At 48.0% G+C, this 14,757-nt stretch overlaps 1 protein-coding gene across 1 annotated transcript in view; it reads right to left on the bottom strand.

Moving 5' to 3' along the window:
- Positions 1-1,188: 1,188 nt before the first annotated feature.
- Positions 1,189-14,757, bottom strand: part of ADCY8 (adenylate cyclase 8) — a 225,457-nt gene continuing 211,888 nt past the window's right edge. Inside the window, exons 15-18 of the mRNA XM_065902994.1 lie at positions 8,167-8,313; positions 4,605-4,697; positions 3,573-3,687; positions 1,189-1,673 (exon numbers count right to left, since the gene is read on the bottom strand). Coding sequence (XP_065759066.1) covers positions 1,189-1,673; positions 3,573-3,687; positions 4,605-4,697; positions 8,167-8,313 — 840 coding nt within the window. The remainder of the gene's footprint in view (positions 1,674-3,572; positions 3,688-4,604; positions 4,698-8,166; positions 8,314-14,757) is intronic.

The following is a 14,757-nucleotide window of genomic DNA, read 5'->3' on the forward strand; positions in this document are numbered from 1 at the left end:
AGAACACGCTTGACCACCAATTCTTTTTTTTTTTTTTTGGCCACAGCATGTAGGATCTTAGTTCCCTGACCAGGGATCAAACCTGTATCCCCTGCATTGGAAAAGCAGTGTCTTAACCTCTGGACTGCCAGGGAAGTCCATGATCTTCAATTCTTTATCACAACTGTCCTACCTATTTTTTTTTTTTTTCCATTGCCTCTACCCCTCTCTGAAAGCATTGTTCCATGCTTAGTCATGTCTGATTCTTTGCAGCCCAACGACTGTAGCCCACCAGGCTCCTCTGTCCATGGGATTCTCCAGGCAAGAATACTGGAGTGGGCTGCCATTTCCTACTCCAGAGGATCTTTCCAACCCAGAGATCGAACTTGCATCTCTGTCGTCTCCTGCATTGGCAGGTGGGTTCTTTACCACTGTGCCACCAGGAGGGCTTCCCTGATAGCTCAGTTGGTAAAGAATCTGCCTGCAACGGAGGAGGTCCTGGTTCAATTCCTGGGTAAGGAAGATCCACTGGAGAAGGGATAGGCTACCCACTCCAGTATTCTTGGTCTTCCTTGGTGGCTCAGCTGGTACAGCTCAGGACGGCTTCCCTGATAGCTCAGTTGGTAAAGAATCTGCCTGCAATGCGGGAGACCTGGGTTTGATCCCTGGATTGGGAAGATCCCCTGGAGAAGGGACAGGCTACCCACTCTAGTATTCTGGTCTGGAGAATCTGGTGTCACAAAGAGTCTGACATGACTGAGCAACTTTCATTTACACCTCACTTTTCAGTGCCACCAGGGAAGCCCCTAAATACTCTGAAAGCAGAGTATTATGTATTGGTTTATAGGAATATTATCCATTAAAATTATCATGTACCAGGCACATGACAAGCACTCTATAAGCAGCAGTTCTTTATGCAGATCCCACTATACTGAGTCTCTATTTACAGATTTCTCTTTTCACACTCCATTGTGAGCCTCTGAAAACAAGGACAAGGTCTTACTTATATTCGCTTCCCAATAAACCATGTATATAACAGACGATGAAGAAATGTCTGTGACGGGAGAGAAACTCAGATCATGTCTTCTATCTAGAGCATCCAGAGACCAATGAAACCATCCTTGTTCTAAAAAAAATTAAACCTTTTTATTAGTATATTTATTTTATATATAAAAGAAATACAAAAAAAGAAACACAAAGAAAATGCGTTTATGGCAACTCGGACTTGTCGGCGCCTTCGGCGGGGGCTCCCGGCTCTGGCCCGCTGGGTGTCAGCAAAGTCCGCCGGCTGTAGTGGCCCTTGATAATGCCCGTGTTGTTCTCGTTCAGCAGCTGCTTCTGCCTCTGCCTGTTGAGGGACTGGACGAGGCCCAGGACGACCGCGGCCAAGGAGTACTGCCCGGGCAGTCTCCTCGGGGGCAGGATGAAGGGGTTGGGCTGGACTCTTCCCAGGAGAAAGTACGTTTTGATTTTCCCTTCCTGCTCACTGATGCCCTTCACGTAGATCTCCCCTCGGTAGTCAAAGGCAAAGCCCTGGTCCTTCAGGATGAGGTAGGTCTCCTCCGGGACCTGGATCCTGCCGCTGACGCCCGTGCTGTCCATCCGACTCGCCAGGTTCACGGTTTTGCCCCAAATGTCGTACTGTGGTTTCTTGGCGCCGATGACGCCAGCTACCACGGAGCCGTGGCTGATGCCTGTGAGGGAAGCAAAGGAGGAAGAGATGAGAGAAGAGGGAGGTCTCGGAGGGACCCGCCTCCGCCGTCCATGGGATTCTCCAGGCAAGAATACTGGAGTGAGTTGCCACGCCCTCCTCCAGGGGATCTTCCCGACCCAGGGATCGAACCCACATCTCCTGTGGTTCCTGCATTGACAGGCAGAGCCTTTACCACTGAGGCACCTATTTTCATCTCATCTTACTACTATGAGGTAACAATATAAAACCCAGTTTATACAGGATAAAGCTGACACTCAGAGAGTTTTGTTTTTGTTTTCTAATTTTGGGCCGCACCTCGAGGCATTTGGAATCTTAGTTCCCTGCCAGGGGATCGAACCTGTGCCCCCTGCACTGGAGGCGTGGAGTCTTATCCACTGGAGCACCAGAGCAGGGCAGTCCCAGAGGATTTAAAAGACTTGCCCAAGTCATAGATCTGGTCACAGCAGACCCAAAACACAAACTGAGGTGCCTGATCCCATTGGGCACATAATTTTCCAAATTCCAAACTATGCTTCCAGTGTAAAGTACGGGTTGGCCTTAATCTCAGCAACATCTCCTGAAATTACGAAGCCATTGCTCAGGGTTATAGTTCTGCTTTTTGTTCCTGGTTCGATCATGTATTCAATGATTTCAGAAAGGACATGTAGGGCCACTGAAAGATGTGGAAACAAGCCCTGAACATCCCATCCATCAATCAAAACATAAAATATCAATGCTTTATTCCAGTGAACAAAGGCAGTCCTTAGATCTGACAAGTCAGGCATGGGTATTACTTGACCTTTTATACTTGAAAGCTACTAAAGCAGAACCAAGAAAGTAAAATGGCACACCAGCCAGAGGATATCTAAGACATGAGAACTGTAAGAACATCTGTTTTTAGACTGCACACTGGACCCCAGAAGGTCACTAGTCTCAGTAAGGAAATCCTGGAGCTGCTGCTGGAGGACCATTTGGCTGTGTGATCTTAGGCTAGTTGCTCCCCTTCTCTGGACCTGACTTTACTCATCTATATGATGTGACTGTGGACTAAGCAAAGGCTTTCAGATTGGGCTTCCCAGGTGGCTCAGATGGTAAAGAATCTGCCTGCAGTGCAGGAGACCCAGGTTCGATCCCTGGGTTGGGAAGATCCCCTAGAGAAGGGAATGGCAACCCACCCCAGTATTCCTGCCTGGAGAATCCCATGGACAGAGCAACCTGATGGGCTACAGTCCATGGGTCACAAAGAGTTTGACATGACTGAGCAACTAACACGTTCACTTTTAAACTGTGCTTTAGGAGCCACCCCACCCCCACCCCCTAGGCTCAGTAAAGATGCTAAAAAAATTAACGAGTTTTACAAATTGTAAATGACTATTATCACATCACTGTGAGTATTGTGCTGTTGTTTTGCACAAGGGTATCCCAAAGCTCAAAGGATGCTGAGCTATGTGGCTGAGTGAAGAACTCTAATGCTATCTGCCTGTCCCTGGCTCAATTCAGCATCTGACATCCTTAGGAACAGAATCCTGGCTTTTGGCTCAAGGCAAATACCCAGAAGAACTATAGGGCAATGCATTGACCCCCAGCATCAGATGACACAGAGGGAAATGACTGACAGCCAGCTTTTTCTCTACCCAATGCCTTGCATGGGTGGGATTCCAGACAAGCTGGAGGAGGGGGGAGCCACAGCCTATCATTTGCTTGGTATTTCTGCACACAGGCCAGAATCCTTCCCCTGCTTCCAGCATCTTGAGCAAGAAGCAGCCCAGACAGGCCTGTCCTTGACCAGGTCACACTGGCTCTGCTGTGTTCTTGTGGGAAAAAGCGCCCCTGGCTTGATGCCCAGGGCATGGGAGGGCTCAATGGAGTGAGGCCAGCCAGCCTTCCAGCTGCTACTCACCAATCCGGAGCTCGAAATTGTTGAAGGAATGCTTGTTGATCTCCTGGATGCTTTCAGTCAGGGCGAGGGAGAAGTCGGCCAGGGCACACAAATGCCCCCACTTATCCTCGCATTGCTGCAGCGAACGTGAGAGAAGAAGTCATTGGACGGGCAAACAGGATCGTTTCTGCTGCAGGGGTCTGGTCTGTGTCCCAACCTAACTCCACCCACACCCGCCTTCAAGGGAAGTAACCAGGTTATGAGCCGCTCAGTCATCAGTGTCCAAAGTCACAGGGTGCTAGGACATTTGCTCCAGAGAGTGTGTGACTCTCAGATTCCATTCCCTACCCCTACCCGTGTCTGTTCAGGTTGATGCTGTTCACAGGGGTGTGTGTGTGTGTGTGTGTGTGTGTGTGTGTGTGTGTGTGTGTGTGTGTGTGTGTGTGTGTGTGTGTGTGTGTGTGTGTACACTCCTACATTCACATGTGTGATGTTTCCAATCTAGGGGCCGTGTCTCTTTCCTTTGAAGCACTCACAGTGTCTGTTCAAGGGATGTTTCACATAGACATTTGCTTTCTGAGCCTCAGTTTCCTTGCAGCAACAAAGACCCAGTTCAGTCAAAAAAATAAATACATAAAATTATTTTTAAAGTCTGACTTTCATTTTTTAAAAGTGGAGCTATTATTATCATTACTTTTGGAGGAGAAAACAAAAGTAAGAATAAGAAAACAGGCTGGGATCAGGGGTTTAGCAACACCTGCAACTGAGTCATAATCAGTATTTCTCATTCCTTACTTTGCACATCAAGTGAACAATGAGGTTCAGAGTGAAGCCTAGAGGCTTCTCAGTCATAAAGAAGCATCATGTCACCCAGTGGATCCTGCTTACATGGGGAACAAATACATCACGCACCTGGAAGGTCCACTTATCAGAGTTTCTCCCTACCGGTCGCCAAGTCTGGGCGCTGACAGCCCACCACGCTCCCACCTTCAGCGACAGGACCACAGTGCGGTCCCTGCCGGAGGGTGTGGTCGAGTCCGGAGCATTCTTTACCTGCTTCTCAGGTGACAGGCCTGACACGGCCATGTAGGTGCTGCCAATGGTCTTAATCTTCTCAATGTCCTGAAACCGGTCTTCTCCGAGCAGCTGAAACAGACCCAGACAGCAGTGTCAGTCCTGGTCCTCGTGCTTCCAGCAGCCTGGGGCTCCTGGAAACAAGCCCTTGGCTCACGGTGAGGACCACCTCGGGCTGAGTTAGTATCTTTGAGGTAGCCACTTTCCTTTCTCAGAATCAAACATCCAGGCCGTCAACATATGTTTATTGATCACATGCTAAGTGTTAGGTGCCCAGACGGGTGTGACCAGATACTCTTAAGCACTAGATCAGTTCCTATGAGTCTCTGAAATAAATAAATCTATCTTATTAGATTAAAGAAGAAACAGCAAATATTCCAAAATCCATCAACATCTCCTTTTGGCTTTACTGTCAGTGTGTATTTAAAATTTTAGCATTTCATGTCAGCATCCTGGTCTAAGGCACCATTAGTCTATACCTGGTTTGTTGTTATTGTTTTTTAGTCGCTAAGTCAAGTGCGACCCCAGGGACTATAGCCCATCAGGCTCCTCTGTCCATGGGATTTCCCAAGCAAGAATACTGGAGTGGGTTGACGTTCCCTTCTCCAGGGGATCTTCCTGACCCAGGGATCAAATGTGGGTCCCCTACATTGACAGGTGGATTCTTTACCACTGAACCACCAGAAAAAGCCTTATACTTGGTTACTGTATTGCAGTAACTTCACTTCTTGAGCTAAAGTTAAAGCCACTATTCTGAGATCCTGCAAACTGTGCCTAGGGCAGAAAGTGGCTGGAGCGGTGTCTGTCCTCAGCCGTTTAATGCCTGACGTTTATCCTCAGATGCCACTAAGCAGGCTTGGTCTCTTAGCAGCCCTTTGACTATTGATATTTTAGCTCAGAGATTTTGGCATGTTTTTGGTTGCCCACCTCCCTCCCTCTGCCTCCTTACAATTGCATTTCCCCAGATTCCTGCAGGAGGGGGAGCTGCCTTCCTCTCTTCTCTTATGAACTACTTCATGCATGCCTGCTAAGTCGCTTCAGTCGTGTCTGACTCTTTGCGATTCAATGGGCTGTAGCCTGCCAGGCTCCTCTGTCCATGGGATTCTCCAGGCAAGAATACTGGAGTGGGTTGCCAGGGGATCTTTCTGACTCAGGAATTGAACCCGTGTCTCTTATGTCTCCTCCATTGGCAGGCGGGTTCTTTACCACTAGCGCCACCTGAGAAACCCTCGGAACTACTTGGCTGAAGGCCAATTTCCAGTCCAGACAAAGCTGTTCCCTCCTCAAAAGTTGATTAGAAGCTTTGCTACTTCGTTTTACATCCACTATGCAGCTAAGAGCATCAGGAGCCATGATGGGGTTCCTTATCAATGCCTTTATTAATTCTCTGTGAGGAGCACTGAGATATGAGGGACTCTTCAGCCTTCGATGAGGCAGAGGCTGGGGATGAGAAGTCCTGCCATTGGGTTATCACAAACCCAGTCCTGCAGTGTGTGCTCCAGGCAATGTTCCGCCTTCCTCTGAGCCGGGTTCCAGTGGCAGTTACATCAGCAAGAAGAGCAACACGATCACTGAAAGGTATCTGGTTGGAGATCAGTCAAGGCAGAGTCTAGAGGGTCTCTTTGGACCCAAAGAAAGAAGGCAATCTGACTTGACACTGTTGGTAATAACGGTAAAATATTTTCTTTAATTTTAGGATCCCCAAAGCTCACATTTCTCTCTAGGAGATGAGGCTGATCTCTCCAATGTGTATCTTCACTGCTTGCTATATCCTTTAGGTAACAATATGTTATCTGCTTCATCCAAGCAGTGTCTATATGTGATCTGACAAATCTCCAAACTTGCCAATTATTGTTATAAACGCCATGTACTTTGTCTATCTATTGCATTTCATTTTTCTTGCCTTGCAGAAGTTCATTATATATTTGTCACATTGATAATTTTTTGTTATAGTATGTAGACTATAATACAAATAAGTATTGTGTGGAAAACAAACAAACTCCAGAGAGCAAAGAAAGAAGGCATGTCCAGATGATCCAAGGACCCATGCAAAGGAGGTTGATGGGGCTTGGGGTCGGCAAACCAGGGAGTCTTATTTTTCCTTCCTGTGGACTACATTCTCTTCTTTCTTCCTTCTCCTCCGTGGCTTCTCTTCTTCCTCATCTTTCCCCCTCTTCTTTTTCTTCCACTCTCTCATCTCTGCTTCTCCTCTTTCTTCTTTCACCTTCTCCCCAAATCTCCTTTTTCCTCCTGTTCCTCCTGATCTAAAACCCCTTAGAAGGACTGATTCCTTCTCTTAGTCTTTCCAACTTCCCTCCTCAAACCTCCATCTCTACCAACAGAGACGCTGTCTTCGACCTCTGTTTATTGGGAAGACTGGCAAAGAGGAGCCGCCAAGGGATTTTAGGCTTCAAAGGAATGTAACAAAATACTGTTGCTTTTGGTGGTTGTTGGTAGTCAGATGCAGAAGCGTGAATGGTAAGGTGACTGTACTCATTCAGATGAGAAACAATATGGCCTAAAGCAGGTCAAGGGCCACTTTGATGGTGAGATGGTGAAGGGCGTATCCAAGAACTATTAAGAAGCGGGACTCCACAGGACATTCTAGATGGATGGTGGGGATTAAGGGAGAGAACTTTGCTTAGGGGGATGGGGTAGATGCTGTTGATACTGGCTCAGTTCTCTTGTATGGGCTCATTCTCCTGAGAACCCTCAGGGCTGGCTGCTAACAGTGTACTATTATACCCATTTTGGAGAAAAGCCCTGAAAGCCCTCTTCTTGACAATGCCTGGAAGATCACACACCCCCACGGGGGTGGCCCGTGGCCAATGGCTGACCTAGACAGGTGTACAAAAGCCCTGCCTCAAGGTGGACCTCTGTGGTACCACTTACAGCCCTGAGCTCCCTGGGGGATCAGGCTGAGGAGGCTGGACTTCAGCTGAACCCACATTTTTGCCTGGCTTCTTCCCTGACATCTTTTCAATTACTCACAAACTTCCCATCTAGGATTCAGGCATGTGGATGGACATGGGTGTCCTATGTCAAGCTGGGGGGTGGTGAAGAGGAGAAGACCCCCTCCTGCAAAGCCTATTAATGTAAAGTGTGGCATGAGTGTTTCCTGCATTCCTGGAAACTGGAAGAAGAAAGTACCATCTGGGGTGTGTTAACATTTTGTGTAGGTCTGTGAGCAAATGCTAATTGATGGTTTTATCTTTGGCAATTTGAGCAGATGGAGAAATGGCCCCATCTCTGTGATGTCAGGGCCTTGTAGCACTGGCCTCCGGTCAAGTCGTGGTTTTGCTATTTGCTGGTTGCATGACACTGGATTAAGTTCTTAGTCTCACTGAAGCTCACGTTCCTGGTCCTCCAGGAGAAACAACCGCCTTTATCTCATGTGATAATGAAATTAGATGACACATGTCTGTGTCTTTAATGCAGTCTGGAATTCTGTAAGTGCAGACATTGGTTACAATGAACAACACAACACTACGACAGCAAAGATGCTTATGCACGATTGTAAATTTCTGAGGCTCCCGCTTACCTCATCGAAGTCAGCAATGATCTCATTCAGCAGGCGGAGGCATTCCACTCCTTGGTTGTTCATTTCGGTCTGAGAGTAAAAGTCTGCAAACCCCGGGATGGAGGCAAACATCACCCCAACGGCGTCATAGGATTGAGAATACAGCTCCTGGACAGATAGACACAGAAGGAACCAGACACAGTCCTCAGAGGTGAAGTTCTGCGGTCCCATGTACGTGCACCTGCAGCCACGCACAGGCACCCAGAGAGGACAGAGAACGGGACCCTGACGCATCTCACCGTAGCCTCGTCACCAAGTGGGCTGGGACCATTGAAAATTCATGGTCCCAATTTCGCTGACTTGAGCTTAACTGAAGCCTAACAATTGACATAAAATGAGTATAATGATATAATATGCCATGTAAATGGGCATGAATGACAAATGCTTACTAGAAAACTGTTTTTTAATGACTAAACATTCACAATCTTTTTTTTTTTGCTTTTCATGTTGAATTTGTTTCCAAATCATTTTTAGTGTGTTATTCTAAGACCAATTGATAATTTTAAGTGGCAAAGCTATGGCTGATTCATGTTGACATATGGCAAAAAGCTATCATAATATTGTAAAGTAATTACCTTCCAATTAAAATAAATACATTTAAAAAAATAAATTATTTTTGTATTCTATTGTAAAAATACTTTGTACTAATAGCCTGTATGAGGATTTAAAAAAAAAAACTATGACGAGAAAAAGAGAAAATTTGTAAATTCATGGTCTCCAGTCTCAGCTGGGCCCAGATTTCTGCCTGCGCAATACTGCCCTTGGTCAGCTTCCTTTTCTGCTATTCTCAGTGGCCCTTCTCAGCTCTAATCACTCTCCTTAACTTCACTCTCCACTTGATTCTTCTCAGTAGATGGTCTTGTCTGATATGCTATTGAGAACACTGAGGCTCTCACTTTCCTTACTCATACAATCATCTCATTCATCATATCTTCATCTCTTTGGCTTCAACTCCAGACAATGCATCTTCCCTTCTCCTGCTGAATATCAATGCTTCTTCCTCATCTCTGGGTCCTCCTCTAGTGATCCCTTCCTTTCTTCCTTCTTTCTCCTCTCCCCCTCCACTTTCTCTAAGTGCCTCTGATAAGAAAAACTGCAAGGTGCTCTGGATGCTGAAGACACTTGTAACTAACCATCTCCACCCTAACTTCTCAAACTAGCTATCTCTAGTGCCTGTTCACGCTCTGTGTCCATCCGCGTGAAACGAATCTAGGGAAGGTCAGACTGCCAGCCAAAATGAGAACATCACTACACCAATCTCCGTGCAAGGCTCCCTGCGAATCCCTGGGAACCCGTATTGTGATCACACCCAAGTTCATAGGTCTCTCGACTTCTCTGTGCTAGTTATACCACATCTATTTTCTTTGTGCCTGGCCCCTTTAAGGATTTATTTATTTTTTGGCTCATCTACTGTCTTCAGTGTTGGTGATTGTTGTTATGGTTCTGTCCTTGACCCCTACAAGGTTCAGTTTGCACATTCACCTGGGCCATCTTGTTCACTCTCAACCTTTCACCAGCAATCACGTGTGAATCTCTAGAATCCCATTTCCAAGTCAGTTCTCCTTGGGCTCCAGGCTTCTCTGTTCCATGCTGGGTTGCCTTCACACTCCTCAAATTACAAGTGCTGCACGTGACTGCATGTCCTCCGCACCTACACCTGCTCCTGTTTCTTCATTCTCTGACTCAGTTGATGGCACCGGCATGGACAAGTCATCCAGGTTAGAGACCCTCAGAGTCATCCTTGACCCTTTCTTCCCATCATATTCAGATCCAATAAACTGCCAAGTCCAGGTGGGTTTCTTTTTGTCTCCAACATATTTTTTCTAACCCTCTCACTATTCCTATCAGGTCCTTCCTGTTTTCCTCCTTGACTGTTTTTTTTAAACATTTTTTTAAAAAGATTTTTTAAATACAGTCCAGCTATAAGGTTTTTTGTTTGTTTTGCCTGCACTGTGTGGCATGCAAGGCCTTAGTTCCCTAACCAGGAGTCAAACCCACAGTCTCTGCAATGGAAGGCAAAGTCTTAACCATTGGACCACTAGGGAAGTCCCTTCCTTGACTATTAATTAATATGAGACCCTCTTCCTGGGTTCAGGACTGGTCTTATCTCATTCAAAGGCATGTTCCATATGGCAACCAAAGTGATATTTCAAAGATATAATACAGACCATGCCCTTCCCAATCTCAAAACCCTCCCTCAGGACAAAGTTGAAACACGGGAGCATGACCTATATTCACATAGTCCTGCCCTCTCCTCCGCCTATCTCTTCCGCTTCATGGCCTGCAATTCCCTGTGTTGGACCTTGTGTTCTAGAAACCCCGAAGCATCTGTACTCCTGTACGCCCACGATGGCGGATGCGGTAGGCGCCTGGCCTGCATTCTCTTCCCAGGTTCTGCGGTCGGCCAGTTTCTTTGCACAGTTTTTCTCTGGCCACTGGAGGGCACTCTGCCCATGTGCGCTGCAGGCTAAAATCTCCAGGAAGCAAATCACCCCCTCCACTCCCTGCGCCCCCGCGAGGAGCTGCTCTTAACAGATTCCGGATGGACGCCAGCATAGAGTCCTCAGCACCTTCACCCTTTGGGCCAGACAACTTTGAGGCACACTTTCTATACCATTTCCCAGGTTCTCCACCAAGATTCAGCTGCAGTCACCCACAGAGCTAACTAGTCTGATAATGCCTCAAGACTGGATTCCTTTCCTTTCCCTACCATCTTTCTTCCTCTCCTGTCTACCTGGGTGGGTTTCCTGGGACCACCTTCAAGCAAGATACTTGCACGCAAACCCTTGTCTCAAGGAATGCTTCCGGAAGAAGCCGAAGACACGTCCTCTTCAATGCTTTCTATTTTTACGGTCTGTCCTTTGATAGAATATGTCCTTCCTTCCCTGCAGTGAGCCTCCCTAACCAGGCTAACTCTAGTTTTATGCTTTCACTACCCACCTAGGTATCATGTCTTCCTGCAAAACTTCCCAGACTTACCGAAAGGGGTGGGAGGCCGACTTGGGCCGTGTGGGCACCTGGGTCACTATACACCAGAGCGCTTGCCGTGTACACTGTCTTAATGTCCCTCTCTTCCTCTACCTGTGGACTCTGCAAGGGCAGGGACTCCACACCATTCATCTCAACGTGTTCAAATCATGTGATTAGTAGTTTTTGGATGTCTGCAATGTCATACATGCCCCATACAGGGTCTAAAGTGGAAGTGTAGTCGCTCAGTCGTGTCTGACTCTTTGCAACCCCATGGACTGCAGACTATCAGGCTCCTCCGTCCATGGGATTTTCCAGGCAAGAACACTCCAGTGGGTTGCCACTTCCTTCTCTAGGAGATCTTCCCAGCCCAGGGATTGAACCAGGTCTTCTGCATTGTAGGCAGATGCTTTACCGTCTGAGCCACTAGGGACTGTTGCAAGGTAAATGCCCACAGTTTTGTTAAGTTGATGACTTTTAGCCTGTGTTGTTATTGCTGTTGTTATTGTTGTTTAGTCGCTCAGTTGCTCAGACCTCATGGACTGTAGCCTGCCAGGCTCCTCTGTCCATGGGGATTCTCCAGGCAAGAATACTGGAGTGGGTTGCCATTTCCTTCCCCAGGGGATCTTCCTGACCCAGGAGATCTTCCTGACCCAGGAATTGAACCAGGGTCTCCTGCATTGGCAGGAGGATTCTTTGCCACTGAGCTACCAGGGAAGGCCCCCTTAACCTGTGTAGGAAATGTTAAAGCTTTACAAAGCATTTTCATATGAATCTGATGCTTTAATCCTTGCACTAATCCTGTGTGAAGTAGGTACAATTTTTATACCCACTATACAGATAAGGAAAATGAGACACGGATGACTTAAGACATCCGTGTCTGCAGTTGGCAGCAGAAGAGCCAGAGTTAAAGATGTCCAGGGTCTTCCCCACTCAGCACACCTGGACTTGCTTTCTCTGCCCTTGGTATGAGAAAGAGGTTGCCCCTGACTCACGATCAGTTGACTTGAGCTTTAAGAGTGGGTACATCTGAATGGATGGTTTTGCTAGTCTTCATTCAAAAGGTTACTGGTGGCTGGTGACCAGCTGGATTGGGTTGGGTTGGGGGACAGTGCAGATTGTAGCCAAGTTGCAGAGCCATGGTACACACCTTTCTTAGGCTGGGTCACTCACCTTGGCCTTGAACAATGGAGTTAGACCACAGGAGAAGCCTGACTGCTTTATGGGTCTGAGAAGCTGCATAAGCAAACCTACAGAACTGCATCCTCTGAATGACTGTGATTCGGAGAGAAAAAAAAAATCTGTTTGCTCAATTACTTGCTGTATTAGTCTGCTCAAGCTGCTGTAACAAAGTACTGCAGCCCAAGTGGCTTAAACTACAGAAGTTTACCTTCTCACAGTGCTGCAGGCTAGAAGTTTAAGGTCAAGGTGTTGGCTGGGTTGGTTCCTTCTGAGGCTGCTCTCCATTGGCTTACAGATGGCCTTCTCCCTGGGTCTTCACATGAGGTCTGTTACATGTGTATCTGTGTCCTAATTTCTTCCTTTTGTAAGGAAACCCAGAGAAGGCATTGGCAACCCACTCCGGTACTCTTGCCTGGAAAATCCCATGGACGGAGGAGCCTGGTAGGCTGTAGTCCATGGGGTTGCTAAGAGTCGGGACACGACTGAGCGACTTCACTTTCATTTTTCACTTTCATGCATTGGAGAAGGAAATGGCAGCCCACTCCAGTGTTCTTGCCTGGAGAATCTCAGGGACGAGGGAGCCTGGTGGGCTGCCGCCTATGGGGTTGCACAAAGTCGGACGTGATTGAAGTGACTTAGCAGCAGCAGCAGCATAAAGACACCAGGCACATTAGATAAGAACCCCATCCTATCCCTTTAAAGACCCCATCTCCAAACGCAGTCACATTTTGTGGTCCTAGCTGGTAGCAAGAGGGTTCTGCAGTACTGGGCTGGCCAAGTGGAAGGACAGAACTTCTTTGTCTTGGGCACAAACAGGTCCCAGACTGAGGGACTGAGGGACTCGTGAGTCGTTAGCACAGTACTCCAATGACTCTGGTCTCCCCAGTTATATCCACTAGGACAGGGACGATGGGGGAGGCAATGATGAGACCCCCTCCCTAGCACTGCCCCAGAGACTGGGAGGTGTCACAGGAAGTTCTTTCCTCAGTGGGTCAAGCCGGGAACATGTGAAGAGAGGAGACGATGGCCCTACAGATGTAGTCCTGTGGCCTTGGCCAGGGAGAGAAGTTCTCTGCTTCAGATCCCTTGGGGATAGAGGAGATGCTCATGTCTGCTCTGCTGTTGCCCTGGTTTCCCTGAGATGCTCTGTGTCACATTCCTTGATCCTCTGCACCACGGCCAGCAGTGGCTGCCTTCTCCTGGTGGCCCGGCTCCTGTCAAGTATTCTTGCCTGGAGAATCCCATGGACAGAGGTGCCTGGTGGGCTACAGTCCAGGGGGTCACAAAGAGTCAAACATGACTTAGCGATTAAAGGACAACAGTTTACAAAGGGCTTAACTAGGAAGATGAGGGTCAAGTATAAGTTTCCCCTAAGAAATCCCTTATGGAAACAGGACTCGTGGTCGTCGAGCTGTGGCAGTTGAGCTGCCATCCTCCTCGGCTCAAAGGAATGAGAAAAGCCAGAGACAAGGATGTTGATTTGACATTGGAGGTGGCCCAGCAGCGGCCTTGGGAGGAGCTGTCAGTTTCTGTGGGGGACGTAGGCAGCCTCAGATGGATTCCAAGGGAGGGAACCAAAGGAATAATAATATACTGACCTCATTCTCCTTCCCCCGCTCCTGGATCTCTGGCCCAGTGTCCCCAGTTAATGACCCTCAGCTGGGTGCCAGAGGGCTTTCGAGGTCACTGCTGTGACCCATGAAGGTTGCCCCCTCCCTTTCCAAGCGAGCAGGGAGAAGGGGGTGGGGGCGCTTGGAGGGGCTCACAGGAGAGCTCCAGCCCCCTGCCCACACCTGTCCACACCTTTAGAGACATCCTGTCACTCGACTCGCTCCAATCAACTGCGCTGAGTGTGCCATCTGTTTCTTTCTATTTTGAGTTCTAAAAAGATAAAAACACTGTACACTGTGGAGGGATTGATGAGTATAGAAAGGCTATTACTGTTTCATTGTCACCCTCCTCTGGCTGGATGTGCAGGTTTGGGCTTTGCAGGGGATTCGGGCACCTGCATGCTCTGCCCTCTGCCCCCTACCCAGAAGCCAAGATGAAGATTTTGCCCAGGGAACCAGCTCTGGTTTTTCCCTGGCCTAGGCCTGTCTGACTCAGAGCCCTGCGTGTCTTGTACTAAGTGAAGTCACCTCTCTGCAGGGGAGAAACCGTGTCTGATACCTCCTGGCCTTGTAAGCATCCTCAGGTCTCAGCACAAATGCCATGTGCTCAGAGAGAACTTCCAGGACCCTCCAGTGAAAATGCCCCCCTTTCACACGTGCTTTTCTCTCACTCGGGGATACCGAGGTGGCTCAGTGATAAAGAATCTGCCTGCCAATTTAGGAGACTCGGGTTTGATTTCTGGGGTGGGAGATCCCCCTGGAGGAAGAAACGGCAACCTACTCCAGTATTCTT

The sequence above is a fragment of the Muntiacus reevesi genome, chromosome 12 (genome assembly GCF_963930625.1).
Source record: "Muntiacus reevesi chromosome 12, mMunRee1.1, whole genome shotgun sequence".
In the NCBI taxonomy this organism is placed as follows: Eukaryota; Metazoa; Chordata; class Mammalia; order Artiodactyla; family Cervidae; genus Muntiacus; species Muntiacus reevesi.